The following is a 26541-nucleotide window of genomic DNA, read 5'->3' on the forward strand; positions in this document are numbered from 1 at the left end:
TATATACAACACATCCGAAAATTCGTAGATGGACAATATTTAGTTCATGACCAAAAACTAATCGTGACGGAAAATATTTATTATAATGTGCCAGTCTGAGACGGATAAGTGATGTTGCATGCAAGATAGCATGGCCCCAAACAGTAGTGGGCAACGTTGTTTTCATAAGTAGTGGTCTTGTTATCAATTGCAAGCATTTAATAAATGACTCTGCAAGGCCATTTTGAGTATGAACATAAGCTACAGGATGCTCACTTTTATCCCAACTGATAGACAATAATCATCAAAAGCTTGAGATGAGAATTCTCCAGCATTATCAAGGCGAATAGCCTTTATAGGATAATTTGGGAATTGTGCCCTTAATCGAATTATTTGGGCTAATAGCTTTGCAAACGCCAGGTTGCGAGATGATAGTAGGCACACATGAGAGACCATCTTGAAGATGCATCTATTAGGACCATAAAATATCTAAACAACCCACTTGGTGGGTGAATAGGTCCACATATATCCCCATGTATACACTCTAAAAAGGCATGGGATTCAATGTCAACCTTCATTGGTGATGGTCTAGTAATCATTTTGCCTTGATAACAAGCATCACAAGAAAATTCGTCATTTGTAAGAATCTTCAGGTTCTTTAATGGATGCCCACTCGAATTTTCAGTAATTCGTCTCATCATTATTGATCCGGGATGGCCCAAACGGCCATGCCAAAGCACAAAAGTATTTGAATCCGTAAACTTCTGGTTTACGATAGAGTGTGCTTCAATTGTACTAATTTTTGAATAGTATAAGCCAGAAGATAAAGTTGGTAACTTTTCTACAATGCATTTCTGGCCAGAAATATTCTTTGTAATACAAAGATATTCCCTGTTCATTTCATCTATTGTCTCAACATGATACCCATTTCGGCGGATATCTATAAAACTCAACAAGTTTCTTCGGGACTTGGAGGAGAACAATGCATTGTCTATAATAAGTTTTGTTCCCTTAGACAGAAATATTATGGCTCTTCCAGAGCCTTCAATCAAACTTATATTACCAGAAATTGTTGAAACATTTGCTTTTTCCTTATGCAAATAAGAAAAATATTTCTGATCCTTGAATATGGCATGAGTTGTACTATCAATAACACAAATATCTTCATGATTTGTCTTTGGTCCAAACATAATTTGAGGATTATCCATATTCTTCAAAATGACATAAATAAAATATATTATAGTAATCATCATTATCAAAGCATAACTTTTATTTATGTACAACAATTACATAACCATACTATCTATTACAAACAACAAAAATTAAAATATTTATATTTCTATAGATTCACTACCGATTACATGACTTGTTTCTTCTTCTGGGAGTGCAAAGTAATCAGCTACATCCAAATGCATGAAGTTTAAATTATCTTCAGAAATAAAATTTGCTTCTACATTTTTCTCTGTCTTCTTCAGGGAGGCTTGATAAAGCTCAACCAAGTACTTTGGCGTACGACAGGTACGTGACCAGTGTCCTTTTCCTCCACATCTATAGCATGCATTTTCTGCATTTGGTGCTTGCACCGCTTCATGCTTTTGTTCCTTCCTTTTCCACTGCTGGTGGTGAGGAGGGTTCTTTGGTGCATTATTATTACCACGATTAGAGTTTCTTCCCCGACCACGGCCATGACACTACAAGAAAATTGTATTGCATGGAGATTTTCTTAGGGATTATTCAGAAAAATTCGCAGGTAATTCAGTTTCCTAAGAAAAAAATTCCGATAAAAAAACCTTCGTAAGTAATTATTACCTGCGAATTTTAAAATCCCCATGTAACTTACCTGAGAATTTTGAATCCATATGTAAATTACCTACAGATTTTGTCGCAAGAAAAACTAAATATCCGCAAGAAACTTTTGGTAAAAATTCATGAGAAAAAGGAATTTCCTGTGGATTTTCTCCTATGAAAGTCCGCAAGTAAATTCGTAAGGAATCTTTGGAAAATGTTTGCGAAAAGATGCCTTAATTATTTTTATTGTTATGTTTTAATTTAATTCCTTCGTTGACTACTATTATTTATTTATTTAGTGAAGGTATTACACGATTAATTTTGTTGTTCTGTTCTAAATTTATTTTTTTGTTGCCTGCTAAATATCTGATCTGAACTATTATTAGTTTCAGGATATATGTGTGCTTCCAAACTTCTGAAAAATCGAATGCTTCTTGATACACCCTGTACAACGAATTTCGTTGACTGCGTTTGCTCCTTGGAAGCCGGTCACTAATTAAAAATGCTCATATCTTATTGTCTCTATCCGGTGTGGGAGAGACCTAAGCCATTTCTTTCACAATTTTTCAATTCACTAAATCAAGATGAAACTTATATATTTTTTTTTCATTTTTTTTTTTTTGAAGAAAGATATCGTGAGCATGAATTCCAAAATTCACAAAACAAATTTTTTATTCAAGTATAACCAGGTGGATTGAATTATGATTGTTTCTAGAGTACTTTCTTTGAAAATTAATGCCAAAGATGAAGTGTTATCTAATGCATGAAAAAATAAATAAACGTTGAAATAATGTATTTCTAAATTTGTGTAGTACTTACAACTTTTTTCTAACTGTATACTTTAAAGACTCCTTTAATAGTGCCTTAAGGAAACAAACGGATACTACTAACAATGTTGTATAAGTACTTTGCAAGGTACTTGGTGCAATTATTTTACAAATCTTTTATTTTTTATTATTTTACAAATCTTTACGCTTTGATTATATTAATTTCGTGTTTCAAAATTGTGTCCAAATTTTAAGCTCTAGCCTCATGAACACCTAATTTAAATTTTTTTCCCGGACATAACTTTTTGAGTAAACCGAACTAAAAAAGAAATTGCATATAGAAAAAATATATGAAAAAGAGGGTTATTTCTCGTGTGCATCACACTCTCAAATAAGACCTATTTCAAATGCATTGAAGTTTTTCACATGTTAAACAGAGAGCAAAAAGAACTGGCCAAATGTTATATCGATGTCAATAGATGTAACTAATATCTTTTGTTTAATAGAATCATGAAAATCACTTTCAATTGCTATTATATGGGAAGGAAAGGAGGAGTTTAGAGAAGAGGAATATAAACTGGAAGTGACAGCAACAGTGGTGGTTGATAGTTGTGGTTGTGCGGCTAAAATGAGCTATGAGTAATATAAGACAATTTTATCAATGATCTAAATGAACCAAATTTATTCAAATAGTGTTGTCGTTAAAGAAAAGGAAGAAAAGAAAAAATCAAAGACACATTAGGAGTTGAGGTCTGAACGATAAATAAGTGAAAACAAATAATGCTGCTTAATTTTATTTGTCAAAATTGTGTGAAGTATAATTGTCATTTAATTTCGGAATTTTTACATACTTATACACTATTGGAAACTTTATTACCCTCCCTACTCAAGTTTTAATTTAATTACCTTCTATATACAAATTTACCAATTATATACACTTTAGAAATTAAATGAGTATCCCTTTATATTAGGAATCAATTATTTCTCATCCTTATTCTCTCTCCCTCATGCTCTCTCTCTCTCTCTCTGTATCTCTCAATCCCTAATTCCAGTAATGTAGAGCAAAAAAAAAAGAGAACAGCAATTCCACCATTGACAGGCATTAACAAAGCTTTAAATTCGAATTTGGGTTTTCAAAAAATATTATTTGTTTGAATTGGGTGTTGTTGCATACTATTGGGAATTCGCTCTACGTCTCTCTCTATCTCTCAATTCCTAATTCCAGTAATGTAAACCAAAGGAAAATAGAGCAGCCATTTCCACCATTGACAGCCATTAAAAAGCTTTGAATTCGAATTTGGGTTTTTAAAAACCATTATTTGTTTGGATTGGGTGTTGTTGCAAACAATTGGGAATATGATTTGGAGTTTATATCTCAATTTTGAGGGTGTTTTGGTGAAGATTAGACTTGATTTTGGCTGAATTTCATATTGAAACTCGAAGAAGAAGACGACATGACATACATTATACTTACGAAATTGTAGTACAGTTATAGTAAAATTGTAGAAAAATTATATTCTATTGTTTATATATATATTTTTATTTAAATATTGTATGAAAGTTGAACAATATTTGTATAAAAATTGTATTTAAGTTGTATGATATTGTAGTTGTCTATAACTGGGTAGAAATAATGTATGAAAGTTGTAGATAAATTGTATAATATATAATTAGTTGTATGAAATTTATTTTTACTATGTACAAATCAAATACAAAATATACAAAAGACATTGTATAAAATTTGTATAAAATTGTATTTAAGTGGTATGATATTGCAGTTGTATATAACTGGGTAGAAATAATGTATGAAAATTGTAGAAAAGTTGTAGATAAGTTGTATAATATATAATTATTATGTATATAATTATACTTGTTCATTGATGGCTTTTTTATACACCTTCATGATGCTATAAATATATGTTGTAACGCTTCTGAGAGCCATGATTTCCATCAGAAAAAACGACTGTTGCACACAGATTGACCCTGTTGAGGGTATGTTTTAGGAAAATAAGAGGCAAGAAATAATATCACTGGGTGCTAGAAAATTTAGACATGACCTTCAATACCAAACTAGACAAATGGTGAAATTAGTCTCAAGGATAGATAGAAGTTAATCAGCTGCATTTTAGAAGATGAACTTTAGGCTAGTTTCTTTAAAGGTTAACAGTTGAAGAAAGTAGCAGAACGACACAACGAGAAGTTTTTAATATGTACAAAACAATCACTTATATCATATCTTTGCTAATGGTGAAATCACTTTGGCTATCTTTGGCCAGAAAAGGAAGGATCGGTGTTCTTGGAAGATGAAAAGCAGATTATGCACAATTGAATTCGAATTTCCAACTCAAGCTATATGCATCAGTTCATACATGAGGGATAAGATTCTCTAAATCCCTAAATATAAGTTCAATCGGGGGAGAGAAGAAGGGAGAGAGGAGAGAAAAAAAGGAAAAGGATGTAACTAAATCCCTTGATTGAAGGCACAAATAATGGATTGAGAGCCTTTTAGGTAAATTGTATATATTTTATAACTAAAATGTGTTTAGGTCAGATAAATACCAAAACATGGACATTTTTCGTAATAAAGTTTCAAATAATGTATAAGAATGAAAAAATCCCTTTAATTTCTCCGCACAATAGAAAGCTAAACTTCTTTAAGTTTGGTTTCATTTACTAGTACCTTGATGGGCATGAAGTGCTTATTCCACCGCACTTAAATTTTACTTTATATTAAAGGAAAGTTTTATTCTTTAAGAAAGAATATTTTACGTGTTTTTTGTGTGTGGGGGGGGGGGGGGATTCTCATGGAAACCCACAGTCGCCACCCTTCGGGTGCGCATTGGATAAACTGCTCACTGTGCAATAGCTTGCAAACTGCATAGGAAATATAAACCGCACTAGGCAAGTCCGGTGTGACAAATTCTGACTGGAGAAGTGCTGGTAAGGGAAATCCGTCCCACCACTCACCCAACCAACTCAATCAATCTTTGTAGGCAAATAAGAAGGGGAAAATAAATGATTGAACTTCCCTTGTAAAACTTAGCAAGTGGCAATTGTTATATTTGGATAATAGTTGGAAGGGGTAGAGATTATTTTTTAGAAGTTGGAAATACCACATTTACCTTTCCCTAGTCAAAACCGAGTCTAGCCAATTAATAGGCCTAAAACTCTATTCCAGATATAGGTGGGAGAAATGGGCAAATAGCCACTTTTTACACAGTTAATCAGAAATTAGCTAGCTTATCAACATTAATTAACATTTAATCACTCTGACTAAATCTTCTCTTTGGAAGGCATTTTCAAACAAGTCCAGGAAAAGGCAATAGGAAAAGGGATGTTGCAGAAAGAAAAAAGTGAAACACCAGAAAATTTCAAGGAGAAACTGATACCATACTAGATCTTAAGTAACAGTTTCCCCATTTAAACCCATTCTCAGATTCTTTCTACTTTAAGGTACAGCTCAATAACTTGACAAGAGCAAGGATCATATTGAGCTTTTGCCATATAGCAATATTGCCATTAATGTAAAGAGAATACATTCAAGATCAAATCCATGACAGAATAATTCTTTTAAGCAAAAAAGGGCAGCCCGGTGCGCTAAGCTCCAGCTATGCGCGGGATTCGGGGAAGAGCCGAGCCACAAGGGTCTATTGTACGCAAACTTACCTTGGATTTGTGCATGAGGTTGTTTCCACGGCAGCAACCCGTGACCTCCTGGTCACATGGCACCCTTACCCTGCAATTCCTTTAAGCAAATTGCTAAAATTCTACATGAGCGACAGAACAAACTGGCTGTAAGATTAATGATTCAACTTTACTGCAGCAAGTTTAAGTACAATTAAGAAGTTTAATCTCATTGTTAGAATATAGTGACAGGTAGAAAATCTCAGGGAAAATTTACTATATCATGGATCAGACTGCAAAATCAATTTTAAGATAGGTAGAAATACTGGAAGTTACAGCAACTGTGCAACTAATAAGCAAATTCATTACGTGCGTAAAGGTATATCATACAAAAGCAGAGAAATTACAGTAGTCTTTGAATCCAAGATAATTAGACACTTGATAGAAAATGTCGATATAAAGGTATGATAACAAGCATAATCTGAGCCTATAATCTGGTCGAGTAAAACCTTAATTATGTTTAGTCCACATTTTACTCTTAACAAGTTCCTTGTATGAGTACTCTTAAAGAGTTCCTATCCTTAATCTCCCAACTTTATTTATGATCCCCACGTTGTTGCAGGAACTATATTGATCTTAATTTGCTCCTATAGTTTATTAGATTCTTTAACAACATTTCATATCTCGCTCTTGCCTCATGAAACAAGGTACATAATCTTCATTCTTGGGCTGAAACCTTTAGTTCAAATAGTGTAATATCACCAAATTAAATAGACAAAGATGACTAAATACACTCCAGTGAACATTAACACAGATCAAAAAAATTGCTTCGCTTTGCACAAATTAGATAACATATAGGGCTTGCCTTTGTCTCGGGAATGCATTTGTTTTCCTCTCTTTCTTTTTTGCTTTTTCAAATGTTGCATCCATCATCACTTGACAAACAAAAAAAAACCTGTATGAGAAGTCGGACATACACAGAAGTGTCTGCTCTGTGATGTGTACTGTCAGGGACCGTGTTTGCATCAGTCTGCTGCAATACCACTTGCCATAAAATGCAAATTACATGTGAAAACCTAATTGAACCAGGAAAACTTCACCCTACCCCTTGAGCCGAAAACAAAGCTATCTATGCACGATTGTGACATTCATGTCTCATAGCCAAGTCTCTAGCAGCTTTATTGGCTTCTTCATACACATGGTAAATTGCACAAGTTACACGCTCCAGCATGTCAAAAATTTCTTTCAACCTATTCATGGTTATTTCATTTGGCTCAGGGTGACCATTGACATATTGGACAAGTATAACATTATCTGACTCCACAATCAACTTATGTGCATTCGGCTTTCCTTCCACACATCTGACTAACCCATGCCTCAAGGCCTCCAGTCCAGCAATCACATTATCTTCAACATGAATGGCACCACTATACCTACCTAAACACATTCCAGTTTCGTCTTGAAAGACGCCACTATATCGTCCTGGCTGATCACCTTCTGTACCGATCCCATAGATGTTTAGCTTAATCCAACCTAGAGGAGGAGGAACCGAGTTGCATCTTAAACAACGAGGCCCACGATATTCACCAAGAATTTGCGCAAATTCCTCACTAGTCATATCACTTCGCATATATTCCAAAAATGCTTCTTCAAAATACCTGCAATACAAAAGTTGAAAGTTACATCTTTAGGGATGAAGCACACTTTACCCTCCTTTGGTTCCTCCTTCAGCTCACTTTTATCACTCTATAGTTTCAATTAAGCAAAAAAATTCAAATTACATTGCATAATCCAACCAACAAAATCTAGATTCTCCAGCAAGAACTTAAGTCATTCGCATGTGTAAAGAACAAGAGAAAGTAAAAGGGCAATGACTTCAATGATATGCTAAGTTGAAACACCGTTGTTTCCAGGAATCAACAATTAACAGAATTAGCTGGCTCTGCATATAAGAACTGCATTCAGTAATAAATAGAAAGTTCAGTATCTAGTCTCACATTTAAGTACCTTTGCCAATCCAACCAAGGTCGCTGTCCACCATCCTTTATATATCCTGTAATCTTAGTCACTGAATCAACAAACAAAAACATCTGTTTAGTGCAAGTATCATGAGATCAACCAATAAATTCTCCAACTTGAATCAAGATAGAAAGAAAACTAGTACCAGGCAGTGAAGTTTCCATGTCAATGTTAGGATCCACATCAAAGAAATGACAAGCAAATCTTGAGAAGACATTAGTATAGATCTGCTTGTAGCTAGTTTTTATGTCAATCTCTGTTGTGAAGGGGAGAATTCTCTCTAGACGTTGCACTGTTTCTCCATACAAACTACATGGTGAAATACTGGTCAATGAATGGCGAAATGAGTTTGTCAGTAGAAATATCTGGTTGATACAAGACAAAGACCAGTTTGCTCCCAGCAGGTTGCCAAGAAGATTATAATTAGGAACAGGCATGTAGAACATTGTTGGTCTCCGAACTTGCCTCCTACAATTTTCATCAATGGTCAAAACCTCAAATCCCAGTTTCGTCAAAACTATCATATCAGCTGGAGACAATAAAGGATCATATACTTCTATATTGCCAATCCAATTGGGAAGAGCTCGTTTTAGTAGGAGAACTACGGCAAGCTGAAACTGCGAATGAAAACTGTATTCCATGCTTCCCAAAGCATAGATTACCACCTGGACATGTGAATGGGAGACTAAAAGGCGAAACAGATGTTGTTGAAAAGTTTTACTCTGTTCGAGATCGAAGCGCATTCCAGCATACATTTCAGAGTTCCAAGCGCATTCCAGCATACATTTCAGAGTTCTCAACATTCTTCATCATCAGTTCAATCTCTTTAAGCAACATTTCTGCCTCATCTTTTATGTGAAAATAAACATTGGACTCCATATTCTCACTGGAATTCATCTTTATGCCCCAGGTTCAGATTAACGTTGGGGTCTAGCAATTTAAATACTGTTTGAAACAGCTAATAATGCAGCAACTCACTCTTATGTTCTGGAGTTAATATAAACCTGTAAGTGTAGTACTTTGTTCTGGAGTTAATATAAACCTGCAAGTGTGGTACTTAAAGTACAAAATCAGTAGCATGCTGAAGTAGCTTTTCAGCTACAAAATGCATTTCTCATTATCTGCAAGTATCGAACTCAAAATTACAGAATTGCTAGCAGGCTAAAAGTATACTTGCTGCACATCAAATGTTGCTTACTTGACGCCACGAGATATTTCAAGAAGCACTCAGTTGACATCTTCTCTATTATAAATGGGTTTAATTGATATAGAAGAGGGTACTAAGAGATAAGAGGAATATGAACATACCCTCTTTCTTTAACCCATTCAGAACAATCTTGTATGATTTGTAATCACTAAGTTCAAAAACCAACTTCTTCTGAACTCAACTTCTTCCGTTTAGGGGCAATCCATTCATCTACTTTCTTTAACCCATTCAAAACCAATCACGCAGGATTTGCAATCATTGAGTACGAATATAAGCTATTCTGAACTAAAGTTGCAGTCACCTACTTCAACTACCAGTACAGATTCACAAAGAACCTTTGCACTAATGAAAATTGATACTGTAAAGTGCCAAATCATAAATCTAACTCCAAGGAAAAACATCAATCTTATTTTTTTAGAATTTTATTTTATTCAAAGGTAAAAAAATTGCAGCAAAACTGTTGCTCTTCTGAACTTAAAATGATTGGCCTTCTTTTTTTAATGAATCAGGGCCATTTGCGAGTACCTCAACTCCACCTGATACCTCCTACCAGTACAGGTACCAGGTAACTCTTCCCCCCAAGTCTTAAGCAAATAGGAAGAAATCACCTAGTATTTTTACCTCATGTTCTCCTCGCACTTCATTGACAAGTGGCACCAAAAGAACACAGAAAATTATAGGGCGGTGGTAATGCGAGATCCTTTAGTCAAATTCAAAGCAATCACTAATTACGAATGCAATTTAACCGAATCCTCACAAAACACATACCTATAATTTAGTTTTACCATCAAAAAATTAAAGAAATAAAAAAAATAAGAAATATTAAGAGTAAAAGAGGAGATACTGACCGCAACGGTCACTGGAAGTGTATAGCCCTCAGCAAATGGTCCCTCGCGATTGAAGAGCTACCTTCAAGTAATCACTTGTTGTCGTTTCCAGCTTCGACGACCTTAATATCAGACAAAATCAAATGCAAATAACTTCTCGCAACGCCATTTTTTTATAAAAGAAAAAACCCCAAATATATGAAGAAAAAAGTGGGGATGGTGGGAATAGAGAGCTATAGCGAGAAAGAAGAAGTGCACTTACATGTCGATTCCGCCGGAGAAAGAGAGCAGAGTAGGGCAAAAGTGTTGGCGTTGGAGGAGGAGAAAGCGCGCTAAAGTTGAACCAAATATATGCAAGCGAGTCCACTAATAAAATAAGGGGTCGTTTGGTTTGAAGACAAAGGGATTAGTTATATTGAAATAAGTTATGTTGAGAATAGTTATCCTGATATTATTTTTTATTGATTATTTGGTACTGTATGTTGTATTAATCTAGGTTGTTATTTTTACTGTGTTATCTTGGATCACTTATTTATCTAAGTTATTCCGGTATTATTTTTAATCATGAGATAATTTATCCCAAGATTAATAATCAAACAAAGAATAAAATGGTACTAAATTTTTATCCCAAGATTATCTTTGCTTATCCATCATACCAAACGACCCCTAAGAGTTAACAGTCCGTGTAAAAATTACTTCCACAATGTAATCTCAAAATGTAATTTCATATCATATCACTAAAAATGTAATTTCAGACCATTCTATTTAATAACATGGATAATTAATAACTTAAAATAAATAATAAGTGATGAATAATAATAGGTTAAATTGTATTAATAGTGAAAAAAATTATTGTATTATACAGTTGGTGTATAAATCATAATTTATTTTTTGAGGCCCAGTTTATCTGAAGTTATTTAGCTGGATATATATAATAAAGTTTGAGAATTAATTAAAGACTATTAATACATAAGCTACTATGTCTAACGTATCAAAATTTTCTACGTATCAATAATTAAAAATTTAATGTAATTGTGGATCTATTAAAAATCCTTTTTGGGTCGGCCTCGACTTCAATACCTTTATTGAAGGATAGGTTTAAAGATATGTTTTTTTTAATATCGATTATGTGATTGAGCTTTCAGTGACAGCAAAATGACTTTGCTGCTCCAATTTCAGAGATACTTGTGTTAGGTAGGTCAAAGGATCGCTGATTAGTTAGTCTAATAAGCTGATCACTTTGGCCTATCGATCTAGTTGACGCTCCTTCATCTCTTTTTCGATAGTTTCATATATTTTTTCATTTTCTATTTGAAGAATTAATTCAAATAGCCGTCCACCCGACTATTTAAACTAAAAATAGCCGGTGGAAGTATAATATATTCTTAATTTAGGTATTATATGTGTATAATTGTGTATAATCAATATATAATTTATGTATATGGCTAAAAAAAGTAAACAAAGAATACGGATGCTTATTTGCATAAAAATCCCCGGAAATCCATTTCCTAATAAATGAATAGGCCTTTATATTAAGTGGTCCAAACAAATTAATTACGGATAAAATTAGGAGCTTAATTTAAATAGTTTTCAAATAGGAAAAGGCGCTATTCTTGCTTGGGCAAATTAGAAAGAAAAAAAAAGTATGCTACATCAAATGGGACAGAAAGAGTAACACCTTATATCGGGTGAAATTCAAACATAGCCAGATTTACAAGTGGGTAATTAAAAAATAGTCATAGTATCAAAAGTAATCGAAATTTAGCCACTTTTCATGTAGATAAATCTGAACGAAAACACTGTTCAAAATCCGAAAAATATTCCGGCATAATATACTGGAGTTCGAATTAGTTACATGTCAACTTCCAGCATAATATACTGGAGTTCCAGTATATAATGTTGGAACTCTAGTATATTATGATGGAGTTCCGGTATAAATAATAACTGAAACTCCATCATAATATACTGATACAGCATAATATGTTGGAAGTTCATACACAGGTGCTCCAATCTCCAGTATATTATGCTGGAACTTTCCGTGTACTGGAGTTCCAGCATAATATGCTGGAAGTTCATACACAAGTGCACCAATCTCTGGTATATTATGTTGGAACTTTCCGTGTTGTAGTAAAATAATGGCTATTTTTCAACGACTTTAAAAATGTTGGCTATTAATACTGGCTATTTTTCAATTACCAGTCCGAAAACTAGCTAGCCCGTGTTATTTTCACCCTTATATCGGCAATATAGTGCAACCTTGGACTAAAGCCTCCAAGAATATCCAACTATCTTAAGTTTCTGCATCCCCTTCCTCAACCTTGAACTCAAGCCACCCTTTATTTGTGGCCTCTTAAGAAGGTTGTCCATTTTTCACTATGGCACTTTGTGCAGTACACCAAAAAGAGCAAAAGAAAACGAAAGAAAGCAGTGCTAGAATGTGTTGCATTGTAATTTGTATCTTGGAAACTAGCTGAAACGAACCAATATTTTAAAAAAGTAGTCCATTTTAGTTTTTTGCTGCGACAAAGGAAGAGAGGGAAGTCAGAACAAATTGGTCATGATAGGCTGAAAGCCAAGGGGAACATTTTCGTGTGTACGAAACAATGGTATTTCTAATTGCAAAACCTTTGATTGAAGATGTATTCGTGCAAATGTGGAACTAGGGGCAACCCAAAGTTTTTTGCTCCATTGTATAATGCTGTTAAATGATTCAGTATTTCAACGAAAAGAAACAACAGCACCAAGAGAAACCAAAAAACTTTTATTTTTGCTTCTATAAGTCTAAAAGGAAAAAAAAAATGGAGCTAATGTTCTTTACATTTTTCAGATGGCTGAACATTAATGTTAGCCTCCTAAGTATTTTAATTATTGGTACAAAATAAAATTGGAGATTCAAGAGAAGTTCGCAATCGCAGACTTTCAAATTTAAGGTGTAGCCTTCAATCAAAGAACCAACACGCATCGCTCAGAATTAATTAAGGAGAAGATATACAATGGTAGGATAGACAAGATCAGGAATGAAGATATTCGGAAGAAGGTGGGCGTCGCCCCTGTGGATGACAAGATGCGGGAAGCGAGGCTCAAATGGTTCGGGCACGTGCAGAGGAGAAGCCTTAATGCACCGGTGAGGAAGTGTGAGCGGTTGGCCGTGGTGGATACGAGAAGAGGTAGAGGGAGACCTAAGTAGTATTGGGGAGAGGTGATCAGGCAGAACATGGTACGACTGCAGATTTCCGAGGACATGGCCCTTGATAGGAAAGTCTGGAGGTCAAGCATTAGGGTTGTAGGATAGGGATGCACCAGTGAGGAAGTGTGAGCGGTTGGCCGTGGTGGATACGAGAAGAGGTAGAGGGAGACCTAAGTAGTATTGGGGAGAGGTGATCAGGCAGAACATGGTACGACTGCAGATTTCCGAGGACATGGCCCTTGATAGGAAAGTCTGGAGGTCAAGCATTAGGGTTGTAGAATATGGGTAGTAAAGCTTTTCTTACTTCATACCGGGGGTGAGGCGGGGTTGGACTAGGGTTGATCTTAGATGACTTGCAGTTTATGTTGAACCCACACTATTCTTGTTGTTTATCTTAGCCCCGGGCCTTAGATTCTGGTTACTGTTATGGCATGTCATTCATCTTTTGGTTTTTATGCTTCTGTTACTATTACGGTTTCTACTGGAGTTACTAATGAATTCTCTTTTCTTGTTTCTTATTTTATCTTCGTCTTTCTGAGCCGAGGGTCTATCGAAAACAGCTCCTCTGCCTCTATCGGGGCAGGGGTAAGGTCTGCGTACACATTACCTTTCCCAAATCCCACTATGTAGGATTTTACTGGATAGTTGTTGTTGTTGTTTTATATACAATGCTAGAAGGAAGATAGAGGAATAATCACCAAACTCTTCTAACTTATGCAAAAGCCTAACACAAGACATGCTATAAATACTAGCTCTTCAAAAGAAGACAGACAGCTTCACTCTCAATTTCCCTCTCTTATTCTTCAAATACCAGTAATTCTCTGTCATTCAAGTCTTACGTGTACAAAAAGAATCATAGTTTCTTGGGTGATCTAGAAAATCAAAGGGTTTGTTTGTTGGTGATCGAGCGAAAACCAGCAGCGGTAAACATTAGTGATGAGTGTAACAAAACCACACAAGGTTTTAAACAATTCAATTTCAAGAGCTCTAAAAGATAACACTCTTGCACTTCAAGGGGACCGAATGTAAGCAGTGCGCGTACTAGTGCAAAATTAATGGTGTCATTTACTTTACTGCACTTCACTTTTATGTTGTTTGTGGAATATCCTGTTAACTTACTGTGCAGAGTATTCACAATTAGCTGACCAAAATCCCCATTTAGTCGACCAAATTTTAATCAGGGCGCAATTCACCCTCCTGCACAAACAATTAAGGTTCACAGTGATAACTGTTAGACACTAGGTCAGATAAAGTAAAATCACACAGCACTAATCAATAATAAAGTAACCTAGACACGATATATTCAATAAGTTAAATCACAATATGGATGGTAAAAGGGCAGCCCTACGCTCAAGGCTTCCCTCGATCACGCAGGGTCCGGAGAAGAGCCACACCTCAATGGGTATGATGTAGACAGCCTAACCTAATGTAAGCATTAGTGGTTGTTTCCAGGGCTCGAACTCATGACCTATAAGTCACACAGAGACAACTTTAAAGCTGCTCCTAGGCTCCCTTTCTAACTTACAATATGGATAGTGAAACTATTAAAGGAATTTCTCTAATTTTAGGGCATGGTATAAATTATAATCCACCAAAAGAAAAGAATATAGCTAATATTCACTTTCTTCTGATCTTTCCAAGATTTAGGATCATGCCAAATTTCCAATTATATATAGTTCTAACACTCGGAACACAGAGACCATTATGTTAAAAATAAAGTTAGACCAGGCAGGGTATATCATCCTAAACATCCAAAGCAAAATTAAACAAAAGTTAAAATGTAAATTATCCTGACAACTTAAACATCCATTCTTCAAGTCTCTCCTTGACAAACCAAAACATCGCTTTTCCATAAAATGCGAATTGAATTTGAAACCTGTTTGAACAAAGCTATCTATGCACGATTATCACGTTCATCTCTCAGAGCCAAGTCTCTAGCAGCTTCATTGGCTTCTTCATACACATGGTAAATTACACAAGTTATCCGCTCCATCAAGCCAAAAATTTCTTTCAACCTGGACATGATTATTTCTTTTGGCTCAGGGCGACGATTAACAAATTGGACAAGTATAAATTATCGGACTCCACAATCAACTTTTGTGCATTCGGCTTTCCTTCCGTGCATCTGATTAACCCGTGCCTCAAGGCCTCCAGTCCAGCAATCACATTGTCGTCAACATGAATGGTACCACTATACCTACCTAAACACATTCCAGTTTCATCTTGAAAGGCACCACTATATCGTCCTGGCTGATCACCCTTTTTACCAATTCCATAGATGTTTAGGTTAATCCAACCTGGAGGAGGAGGAACTGAGTTGCATCTTAAATGACGAGGCCCACGATGTTCACCAAAAATTTGCGCTAATTCCTCACTAGTCATATCACTTTGCATATATTCCAAAAGATTTTCTTCAAGACACCTGCAAGACGAAAGTTAAAAGTTAAATCTTTAAGGATGAAGTATGCTTTACCCTCCTTTGGTTCCTTCAACTCACCTTTATCACTCTATAGTTTCGTGTAAGCAAATAATTTCAAAGTACTTTGCTCATCCCAAACAACAAATTCTAGATCATCATCTAGCACTTAAATCATTCATGTGTAAAACACATCTTATCACAATTCATGAGGGGAAAGAATTCAAACAATCATACACATAGAGGAAGTAAAGGGCTAATGACTTCAATGATATGCTAATTAGCAGCACCACAGTTTCCCAGAATTAACAGAAATAATAAGAGAACTGTACTCGATAAAATATAGAAAGGTATATATCTCACATATAAGTACCTTTGCATATCCAACCAAGAACGTCCCAGTTTGACATCTCTTTTATATTCTGTAATTTCAGTCACTGAACCAACAAAAGATAAATCTGTTCAGTGCACGTGTCATGAGACCAACCAATAGATTATCCAATTTAAATCAAAGTAGAAGGAAATCCAGTACCAGGCAGTGAAGTTTCCATGTCAACGTCGGGATCCACATCAAAGAAATGCCAAGAAAATACTGAGAACAAACTAATATACATCATGTCATAGCTAGTTTGTATGTCAATTTCTGTTGTGAAACCGAAAATTCTCTCTAGACGTTGCACAGTTTCTCCACTAAAATCACACTGTCGAATAACGTTCAATGTACTGCGAAATGAGTTTGTCAATAGAAAAATCTGGTTGATACAAGACGAAGACCAGTTTGCTCCCAGCAGGTTGCCAATAAGATTATAATCAGGATAAGGCATGTAGAACATTGTTGGTTTCTGGACTTGCCTCTTACAATTTTCATCAATGGTTAGAACCTCAATACCGAGTTCCTTGAAAACTATGATATCAGTGGGAGACATTGCAGGATCATATACTTCTATATTGCCAATCAGATTGGAAAAATTTCGTTTTAATAGGAGAACTATGGCAAGCTGAAACTGTGAATGAAAACTGTATCCCATGCTTCCCAAAGAATAGATTACCAGCTGAATGCGTGAATGGGAGCCTAAATGGCGAAACAGATGTTGTTGAATTGTTTCATTCTGTTCAAGATCGAAGCACAATTCAGCATATAATTTAGAGTTCTCAACATTCTTCGTCATCAGTTCAATCTCTTTAAGCAGCCTTTCTGCCTCATCTTGTATGTGATAATCAATATTGGACTCCATATTCTCACCGTGATTCATCTTTTCACCTGTGGGTCAGCTTTAGCAGTTACACACTAATCTGAAACAGCTAATGTTGCAGCAACTATCTCGTGTGTCCTGGGCTTAATATAAACCTGCAAAGAGTGTGGACTAGCAACATGAAGGGTGTTCAAATAGCAATTTAATGGCAATCTCCACGATGAAAGTTTCCATAACAAAATATCCCTCAACAAGATCACAATAATTGAGAACATACTTCATTTCCATATATGCACACAACTAATACTTCAAATAAACACAAATAGTCAGCAGATATATGGCATTTGACTCAAATGTCATTACCAGAGCCCCATCCATAACATGGAATTAACTGCTAATTTTCCACAAATTTCCGCAACTAGCATTGGAAGTAAATCAACAGATACATTTAGAAAACTTTCGAAAGGGAAAATGTAAATAACCGAGGTAAATGTAGCAATGAATCATTTTCTAGATACGCCGGGAAGAAGGCCAACGATAATTGAAAACTCATGGAAACACTTAACAACTCAAAGTTATTCGACAAAATTCACATGGGCCTGCAGAATAGGAAGGCACAAGCGAAAAGCCCTCACAAAAGCAAAAGATCAGTCACTTGTGGAAGGATGTAGAGGTAAATGAGTTGACACAACCAATCAAATAAGATTTTGCTTACCCTGACATGAAGTACCACCAGAAAGCTGATCTACCGCCAGAGGAAGGACGAAGGCAAATAGGGTATGTCTCGCGCAGCTATTCAATAAATTAATTGGAAAGGAAGAAAAATGAGCACATCATAGGCCTCTCCGCCTTCACACACATCGTTAGGGCTATTTTGGTCTTTCAACCAAATAAGCTTTGCTTCACCCTGATAAACAAGGAATGCAGAGAAAAAGATTGGGTACTTCAGCATAGGGAACGACGCTTTAACACACAATGCCAGGGCTGCATTGTCTTTTCAACCTTTCCTTGACACATCCCCACGAATATCTTATGGACTCCAGATTGTAATCTACAAAGAATTAATTTTTGCGTCCAAATAGAATGAAAGAAATTAAATGTGAACTAGTTTTTGGTGTCAAATATCGATACATTAAATGCAGTAAAGGGATTTGGATATAGGGGAATCAAGTACTTGTGCAAATATATCTTTTCTCCTACATAAAGGCTTGACAGCTCTTATATTGTGTGTATTTTCTTGTCAAATCCAAAAGGAACCATAAGTAAACTAATAACGAACTTGTTCTAATATTGACTAATACAGCATCTTCTTCCTTCATTTTTTTCTTAATAAGTAATCTATACTTCCTCTCTTGTTTCTCGCTTATCCAGACATGAATGATTTCCTACGCGTGATTATCTATACATGACAATCAGAAACAATTTCACTTCTTTGGCTTTCATATCTGTCCTCTATCAGTCAATCAAATATACTCCAAGTCACTCTTCTTTGATAAATTCCAAGAGAAGTAGTGAAGGATGCAAGTTAGCGTGATCAATACGATAGCAGTCACAATTTCAATTGAATCTTTTCTTTAGAAGCATTTTCAAACAAGTTCAGGAAAAGACAATAGGTAAAAGGATGCTGCAGAAACAAAAAAAGTGAAAAGAAAATTTCAAGGAGAAATTGATACCATACACGATCTGAGGAAATATATATCAGGCTTCCAAAATGTTAACAGTTTTCTCATTTAAACCGATTCTCAGATTCTTTCAACGTTAACGCACAGCTCAATAACTTGAAGAAACAAGGATCACATTGAGCTTCGCTGATATAACAACTTAGACATTAATGTAAGAGATCATACATTCAAGATTAAATTCATGGCAGAAAAAAGTTTTCAGCAAATAACTAAAATTCTACATGATCAACTGAATAAACTGGTTGTAAGAACCAACACCCAAGCAGCTGGAATTCACAGCTGAACCAAAAATAGCAACCAACAAGACGTCAATTGAAAGTTTTGGATGATGTCCAGCTAAAATTGCCTAAAGTGTTTAGACAGAAACAGTACATAGATTTTGTCACAGGGAGCATAATCTTATACTAATAATGTCCAACTGTATGGATGAGTAGGACATCCAATCAACTAAGAACAAGCATCCTTGTATCCTCTGTGAATATCCCAGAGGATGGTCACAACAACATTCTGAAGCTCCTCTATCCCTAAGAAACTAGTAATATGAAGCCGACTAATTTCATCATTGGCATGGTAAGACTCGAGGCTAACTAGGAGACGCACCAAAGTCAAAATACTACCACCATCCCTATCGAATCAAATAAGATAAAAAGGAAAAAGGACATCAAACAAAAGCTTGCTGGATGGGAAGATACCACCAGTGACATCTCTAATATTTAGTAAAGCCGGATTTTCCCAGACGAAGCAAATCTACTATTCTTAGTAAGAGCCAAGAGGGTTCTTGAACTACGAAATGGGTAATGGACCGCTTAAGCAACAACTAATTCATTGATTTTGCTTTAGTTTTTAATGGTCAAAGCAAATAAGAAAATAGTCAAATAACTTTCCTATTGAGTACAATTTTTTCCTAGCCTTTTGGACGAAAAGCTGCTAAGTTAACCTATTTCTTGCGGGCACCGCTTCCTTCTTAATAAACTAAGCAGACCACTGTCTCTTTTCCTATTCAATCCCATGTTTACCACATTTGGCTGATAAAAATACCACTGATTCATGAGGACAGGACTAGAACAAGCAGTATGAGTCTATCAATTCCTCCACCTGGTTGCATGCCCTTGTCACAGTAAGTGCAAGGAAAATGGTATTACACTCTATGGCATCTTAATGCTAAATGGCGTTCATAATCTTGATATTATTAGAACCACTTTCAAAGTAAATAGTACTCCATCCGTTTCAATTTAGATGAGGTAGTTTGACTCGGCACGGAGTTTAAGAAAAAAAAAAGACTTTTGAAACTTGTGGCCTTAAAAGCTTAAGGGGTAACGGCTTTATGGGGCCATGACATTTATGTGGTTATAAAAGCTTCTCATTAAGGGTAAAATGAGTAAAATGAAGAGTTTAAATTTGAATTATTTCCAAATTTAGAAATGTGTCATTTATTTTAGAACAAACTAAAAAGGAAAGTACCTCATTAATTTGAAACAGAGGGAATACTAAAGTACCACGCAATGAAATCGACAATTGTTACATTCACATAATATATAGAGTAATAGCCTGTTTGGCCAAGCTTCTCCCCACCCCAAAGGTGTTTTTTTTCTAAAAAAGCACTTTTTTCTCAACTTGAGGTGTTTGGAAAAGGTTTTTTTTTTTTTTTTTTTGGGGGGGTGGGGGGGAGGGGATGCTTTAGGTTAAAGCAGAAGCAGTTTTAGAGAAGCAGAAAAAAGTAGTTTCTCCCTAGAAGCAGAAGCAGTTTTGACTTTTATTCTTACCAAAAATACCCTTAACAATATATGGTATATATCAAAATAACCTTACTTATTTTAAACCTAATACTTAGAATTAGAGATTATATTATTTAACTCTCCTAATGTATAAATATTTTTTTTTATTTTTATGATAGCTTTCTAATATATGGTAACTTTTGGGATGAATGCTTTTATATTTGTTAAACGATTTTTTGATATATTTAAATCATCTTGAAAGAATTAAAGTACTTTTTAATTTTATTTTCATGTTTTACTTAAATAAAATGAAAAAACTTAATTATTATCTTTAATAATAAACATTTGAGATTATTTATATATTCATATAATAGTAACTATTAAGTAAATCTCTTCATGAAAGCTTGGCCAAATACAAATTATTCCTCAAAAGTGTTTTTCAGATTGATTAGCCAAACACAAACTGCTTCTCTCCAAAAGTACTTTTTCGAAAAGCACTTTAGGAAAAAACACTTCTCAAAATAAGCGGATTTTGCCAACTTGGCCAAAAGGCTATTACTCAGCAAGCTCTTGTTCAATCTCTGTTGGAGTCAAACTATAATCACAATAAATAATTTGTACTGTAAATCCAGTAAATTAATTCATTTTGGATGTAAAGGTGGTGATTGACTCATTATATCTGATTCTCTCTCAACAATAAGATTCCTATGTATTTTTGTAAAAAAGTTGTTCATTTGTGAGTACAATGAAAAATACATATGCTTCAATGTAATCACTATTCTATACACAACTAGTTACTTTTAGCACATGCCTCCCAAGATTGAAGAAATTAGAATGAATCAAGCGAATTAATGATTCAACTTTATTTCAGCAGGTTTAAGTATGATCAAGAAGTTTAATCTCAGTGTTAGATTATGGTCACAGGTAGCAAATCTCAGTAAACTTTACTATTGTCAGGCAGCAAAATCAACTGTAAGATAGCTAGAAATACTGCAAGTTCCAGCAACTGTGCAGCTAATAAGCAAATTCATTACATGCATAAAAGCTGATTACAATAGTCCTTATCCAAGATGATTAGATACATGACAGAAAATGTTGATATAAAGGTAAAAGATAACACGCATAATCTGATGCAATAATCTGCTTGAGTAAAACCTTAATTGTGTCTAGTCCACATTTTGCTCTTAACAAATTCCTTGAATAAGTACCTGCCATTGTCACACAGTTCGCTTGAATATCTTACATTCATCATCAGCTGCTTCATTGTAAAAGACTTTGATGCCTCTGGCAGAAATTCACATATCGCCACCACGTAAATTTGTCTAATCACTAAAAGCCCCATACTCTTACAAAATGCATGGTATGAACACCCACAAATTCATATAAAATAAGTGCTAGTTCAAGCATGCATGATCCAAAGTAAATCTACTAACAACAGATTGAACGTGCACGTTCTCTGATTCGGTAAGCTGTATCCGCAGTCAAGAAGCACGACACTTTATACAAAGCTAATACTTGGGCAGTGCGGATATATTTCATAAGTAAAAGGCCTGGAGTGCACTGCTTTTGGAAGGATAATAGGAACCTGAGGGAAGCATATCACTTCTTATATCTTAATTCCTGACTTACTGTAAGAGTTTGTACATTGAAAGACAACTACGAACAAGAAGAACGTAGAACTAACTACAGGTGTGTACCAGATCAACAGCTTCTTTAATAACAGTGGAAGAGCAATTGACTTATCATCCATTTTTGAAAAGTTTGGTTTCTATCCTTAATCTCCCAACTTTATTTACAGCATCTGCATGTTCCCCATGGTGTTGCAGGAACAGTATTGGCCTTAATTAGCTCCTATAGATTATTTGATTTTTCAACAATATCTCATATCTTGCTCTTGCCTCATTAAAACAAGGTACATATTTTTCATTCTTGGGCTGAAAACTTTAGTCCAAACAGTAAATATTATCAAATTAAATAGACAAGGACGACTAAATACATTCAATGAACATTAACATAGATCACAAAAATTGCTTCAGTTTGCACAAATTAGTTAACATATAGTCCTCAGGAATGCATTTGTTTTTCTCTTTTTTCTTTTTTGCTTTTCAATGTTGCATTCATCATCATTTGACAAACAAAAAAAATAGTAATGAGAAGTCGGTGTGATGTGTACTGCGTACTGTCAGGATCCATGTCTGCTGCAACATCACCTTCCACAGAACGCAAATTGCATTTGAAACCTGGATAGTTGAACCTAGAAAGCCTCACCCTATCCTTGAGCCAAAAACAAAGCTATCTATGCACGATTGTGACGTTCATCTCTCAGAGCCAAGTCTCTAGCAGCTTCATTGGCTTCTTCATAGACATGGTAAATTACACAAGTTATACGCTCCATCAAGCCAAAAATTTCTTTCAACCTGGACATGATTATTTCTTTTGGCTCAGGGCGACGATTAACAAATTGGACAAGTATAAAATTATCGGACTCCACAATCAACTTTTGTGCATTCGGCTTTCCTTCCGTGCATCTGATTAACCCGTGCCTCAAGGCCTCCAGTCCAGCAATCACATTGTCGTCAACATGAATGGTACAACTGTAGCTGCCTAAAAGGATTCCAGTTTCATCTTGGAAGACGCCACTATATCGTCCTTGCTGATCACCAGCTTTACCAATCCCATAGATGTTTAGCTTAATCCAACCTGAAGGGGGAGGAACGGAGTTGCATCTTAAACGACGAGGCCCACGATATTCACCAAAAAATTGCGCCCATCCCTCACTGCTTATATCGATTTGCATGTCTTCCAAAATATTTTCTTCAAGAGACCTGCGAGACGAAATTAGAAGTGAAATCATAAGAATGAAATATACTTTACCCTCCTGTGGTTCCTTCAGCTCACCTTTATAACTCTACAGTTTCGTGTAAGAAAATAATTTCGAAGTACTTTGCATATTCCAACAAAAAGAATCTATGTTTTCCAGCTAGCACGAAAATAAATGCATGTATAGACATCTTATCACGAGAGAACGAAAGGAAACAATCGTACAGAGAGAAAGTAAAGGGATGATGACTTCAACGATATGCTAACTGGCAGCACCAATGTTTCCCAGAATCAACAGAACTACATAAGGGAATTGTATTCGACAATAAAGGGAAAGTTCAGTATCTAGTCTCACATATATGTACCTTTGCATATCCAACCAAGAACAGTCTTCTTTGTCATTTCTTTTATATACTATAATTTCAGTCACTGAATCAAAAAAGATAAATCTGTTCAGTGTACATGTCCTGAGTCCAACCAATAAATTCTCCAACTTGAATCAAGATAGAGAGAAATCCAGTACCAGGCAGTGAAGTTTCCATGTCAATGTTGGGATCCACATCAAAGAAATGCCAGGCAAATTTTGAGAACACATTAGTATAGATCTCTGCATAGCTAGTTTTTATGTCAACCTCTGTTGTGAAGGGGATAATTCTCTCCAGGTGTTGCACTGTTTCTCTATTCAAACTACATGGTGAAATAGTGGTCAACGCATCACGAAATGAGTTTGTCAGAAGAAAAATCTGGTTAATACAAGACGAAGACCAGTTCACTCCCAGCAGGTAGCCTATAAGACAATAACTAGGAACAGGCATGTAGAACATTGTTGGTCTCTGAACTTGCCTCTTACAATTTTCATCCATGTTCAAAACCTCAAAACCCTGTTCCTTTAAAAATAGGAACAAGGATAGATATTATTAGAAATGCCCAAAAAAAATCATATTCGTAAAGCAGAAACATAAACGCACTCCTATGAACGTGGAAAATATACCGGATTCGATTGGTCGATTCGAATTGGAATTGTCAAGTCATCCATAACTATTTAGTCAAAACAAGAATTCATTTTGATCGAACCGTCTAGTTTGCTTTGTTTATTGGTTTATTGTAGGGCATATCTCATTGCAAGATTCATCGACTGGAATCCGATTTTATTTCCATTATACTTATTTCCATTTTATTTAGTTAGTAGAACCTTCTAACTATATATTACTCTTATACAAATTCTCTTGTTTCTCTTGTTTTCATCCAGGATTTTCTCTAAAGACGGGGAATTCTAAATTAATTACTTATCTTATTTCTTCTTTAATTAGAAATTCTTTAAAGATTTCTATTTTTTTCTATAAATAGAATCAGGAGGTCTTTTTGTCTTTTTTCTTATTTTTTCTTAGTGATTTAGAATAGAACAAGTAATCAAATAGAAGAGAATGTATAGGAATTTCCATCTCAAGATTTAGAAGATTTTGTGTTGGTATATTCCTTATTATTATTATTTAATAATAGTATTAGGACGCTGGACTTTAGCAATTTAAACACAATTTGGAACAGCCAATAATGCAGCAAGTCTCTCTTGTGTTCTGGAGCTAATATAAACCTCTAAGTGTAGGACTTTAAGTGCATAATATAAACCTTTAAGTGTAGAGCTTTAAGTGCAAAGAGTAGCAGGCTGAAGTAGCTTTTCAACAATAAAAATGCATTTCCCATTATCTGCAAGTATAGAAGTCAAAAGTACAGAAAAATTGATACTCCAATTTGCCAAATCACATATCTAATCCGAAGGAAAAACATGAATCATATTTTCTCATAATTTCCTCTTTCCATCTAAAGCATAACATAGTCTGTATTTCATCCGGATATGTTTTACGAACTAACAAGCATTGCAGTTGAACTGCAAGGTAGGTCTGCGCACACTACCTTCAAGGTAGTGGTAAGGTCTGCGTATACACTATCCTCCCCATACCCCATTTGTGGGACTATACTAGGTTTCTTTTGTTATTGTTATTGTTGCTGTTGCAGTTCAACTACAACAAATAGTTTATCTTCTGAACTTGAAATGAAGAGGCAACAAAGGAACCTTTTTTTAATGATGCGGTGACTGGGCCAATTTGCGCACAACTCAACTATTTCACCGGATACATGATACCTCCCACCAGTACACATACCAGGTAACTTGCCCCCCAAGGCTTAGGCAGATGAGAAGAAATCACCTAATGTTTTCTACATAGACAAAAGTTATATATGAGAAAGGAGTATTTTGAACACAGAAAAATATAGGGCGATGGACATACACGAGAAGGAAATGCAACATCCTTCAGTGGAATTCAAACAATCACTAATTACAAATGCAATTTAATGGAATCCTCACAAAACACATACGTATAATTTAGTTTTACAACCAAACCAAGAAATGTAAATACTAAGAAAAATACAGTGCAAGTATTTGGAATTGAAGAGTTATCTTGAAGTAATTAATGAGAGCTTTTGGAATTTCATTAGTTGTCCCCTTCGACTAACTTAATATCAAACAAAATCAAATACGAAAAAACGTTCCACAGCGCCAAATTATTGTTTTAATCAAAAAACACCAAAAGTATGAAGTAAAGGTGAAGAGGAGGGGATAGAGAGCTCTAACGAGAAAGAAGCAGTACACTTACACCTCGATTCCGCCGGCGGCGAGATGGCTTAGGAGCTGTAGAAAGCGCGCTCAAATAAAAGGGGACGAAAGTAATGCAAGTCCAGCTCTTCAAAGCAAATGTATATTAATTTATATTACATATTAATATATATATTTTATATTAATATAATTATTTTTGGCTAAATATCAGTGTTTTAAAAGGTATTTTCGGATGACAGGGGGCGAAAGTCTCTTGTACGCCCGGCGCGTTTTTGTAGTGAGGCATAAGCCCAAAAGACATTTTTAAATTAAAATAATATTTGTTTAATAAGTCCTTAATATAATACTCAAATTCTCAAAAGTCAGCTTAATTTTTCAAATATTTTAAAAAGAAACTGAAATATTAAGTTTAAGGGTGTATTTGGTACGAAGGAAAATATTTTTCATAGAAAATATTTTCTTGAAAAATGAGTGGGTTATCACTTATTTTTTCTTGTTTGGTTGGTGAGTAAAACTTTTTCCGAAAAATATTTTCTAATGTTTGTTTATAGAATAGGAAAATAATTTTTTATGCAAATTTCCTAACCCTCCTAAAAGAAATTAGTCATTTTGATAAAATAAAAGAAAATATTTTTTCCACGTCATGAAAAGAAATACTCATTTTGTTAAAATGAAAGAAAATATCTTTACTATTCGAGATGAAAGA

General features: G+C 35.0%; 2 protein-coding genes across 9 annotated transcripts; both read right to left on the reverse strand.

Moving 5' to 3' along the window:
* Nucleotides 1-5857: 5857 nt before the first annotated feature.
* Nucleotides 5858-10550, reverse strand: LOC104230036 (uncharacterized). Of its 3 annotated transcripts, XR_011407699.1 has the most exons (6): nt 10474-10550; nt 10233-10333; nt 8323-9219; nt 8166-8226; nt 7024-7816; nt 5858-6270 (listed from the first exon to the last, which is right to left on the reverse strand). XR_011407699.1 is itself a non-coding variant. In XM_070174681.1 (5 exons), exons 3-5 carry the CDS (start codon nt 8978-8980, stop codon nt 7288-7290), a joined length of 1248 nt encoding a protein of 415 aa, XP_070030782.1. In that variant the 5' UTR covers nt 8981-9219; nt 10233-10333; nt 10474-10550; the 3' UTR covers nt 6812-7287. The 3 variants fall into 3 exon arrangements, 2 of the variants coding, with proteins under 2 accessions (XP_070030782.1, XP_009781071.2); XM_070174681.1 differs by lacking the exon at nt 5858-6270 and having other exon boundaries at nt 6812-7816; XM_009782769.2 differs by lacking the exons at nt 5858-6270; nt 10233-10333; nt 10474-10550 and having other exon boundaries at nt 6812-7816; nt 8323-10140.
* Nucleotides 10551-15088: 4538 nt separating this feature from the next.
* LOC104230018 (protein SENSITIVITY TO RED LIGHT REDUCED 1-like) lies at nt 15089-25962 on the reverse strand. 6 transcript variants are annotated; one of them, XM_070174686.1, is made up of 7 exons: nt 25876-25960; nt 25296-25438; nt 21613-23229; nt 17723-18058; nt 16347-17162; nt 16188-16251; nt 15089-15820 (listed from the first exon to the last, which is right to left on the reverse strand). In XM_070174686.1, exons 5-7 carry the CDS (start codon nt 17065-17067, stop codon nt 15424-15426), a joined length of 1182 nt encoding a protein of 393 aa, XP_070030787.1. In that variant the 5' UTR covers nt 17068-17162; nt 17723-18058; nt 21613-23229; nt 25296-25438; nt 25876-25960; the 3' UTR covers nt 15089-15423. The 6 variants fall into 6 exon arrangements, with proteins under 6 accessions (XP_070030787.1, XP_070030786.1, XP_070030783.1 ...); XM_070174685.1 differs by lacking the exons at nt 25296-25438; nt 25876-25960 and adding exons at nt 23590-23653; nt 23748-24115; XM_070174682.1 differs by lacking the exon at nt 25296-25438 and having other exon boundaries at nt 25876-25962.
* Between the last annotated feature and the right edge of the window lie 579 nt (nt 25963-26541).

Source organism: Nicotiana sylvestris, chromosome 5 (assembly GCF_000393655.2).
Source record: "Nicotiana sylvestris chromosome 5, ASM39365v2, whole genome shotgun sequence".
In the NCBI taxonomy this organism is placed as follows: Eukaryota; Viridiplantae; Streptophyta; class Magnoliopsida; order Solanales; family Solanaceae; genus Nicotiana; species Nicotiana sylvestris.

What these genes read in the sequence shown, in the direction of transcription:
- LOC104230036 (XM_070174681.1), bottom strand. Translation starts at nt 8,980, where the DNA reads ATGTTGAGAACTCTGAAATGTATGCTGGAATGCGCTTGGAACTCTGAA. An exon ending in CATGGAAACTTCACTGCCTG is followed by an intron (nt 8,227 to 8,322) that starts GTACTAGTTTTC and finishes TTGTTGATTCAG; the next exon opens with TGACTAAGATTACAGGATAT. An exon ending in CCTTGGTTGGATTGGCAAAG is followed by an intron (nt 7,817 to 8,165) that starts GTACTTAAATGT and finishes TTTGTATTGCAG; the next exon opens with GTATTTTGAAGAAGCATTTT.
- LOC104230018 (XM_070174682.1), bottom strand. Translation starts at nt 17,067, where the DNA reads ATGAATCACGGTGAGAATATGGAGTCCAATATTGATTATCACATACAA. An exon ending in CATGGAAACTTCACTGCCTG is followed by an intron (nt 16,252 to 16,346) that starts GTACTGGATTTC and finishes TTGTTGGTTCAG; the next exon opens with TGACTGAAATTACAGAATAT. An exon ending in TCTTGGTTGGATATGCAAAG is followed by an intron (nt 15,821 to 16,187) that starts GTACTTATATGT and finishes TTCGTCTTGCAG; the next exon opens with GTGTCTTGAAGAAAATCTTT.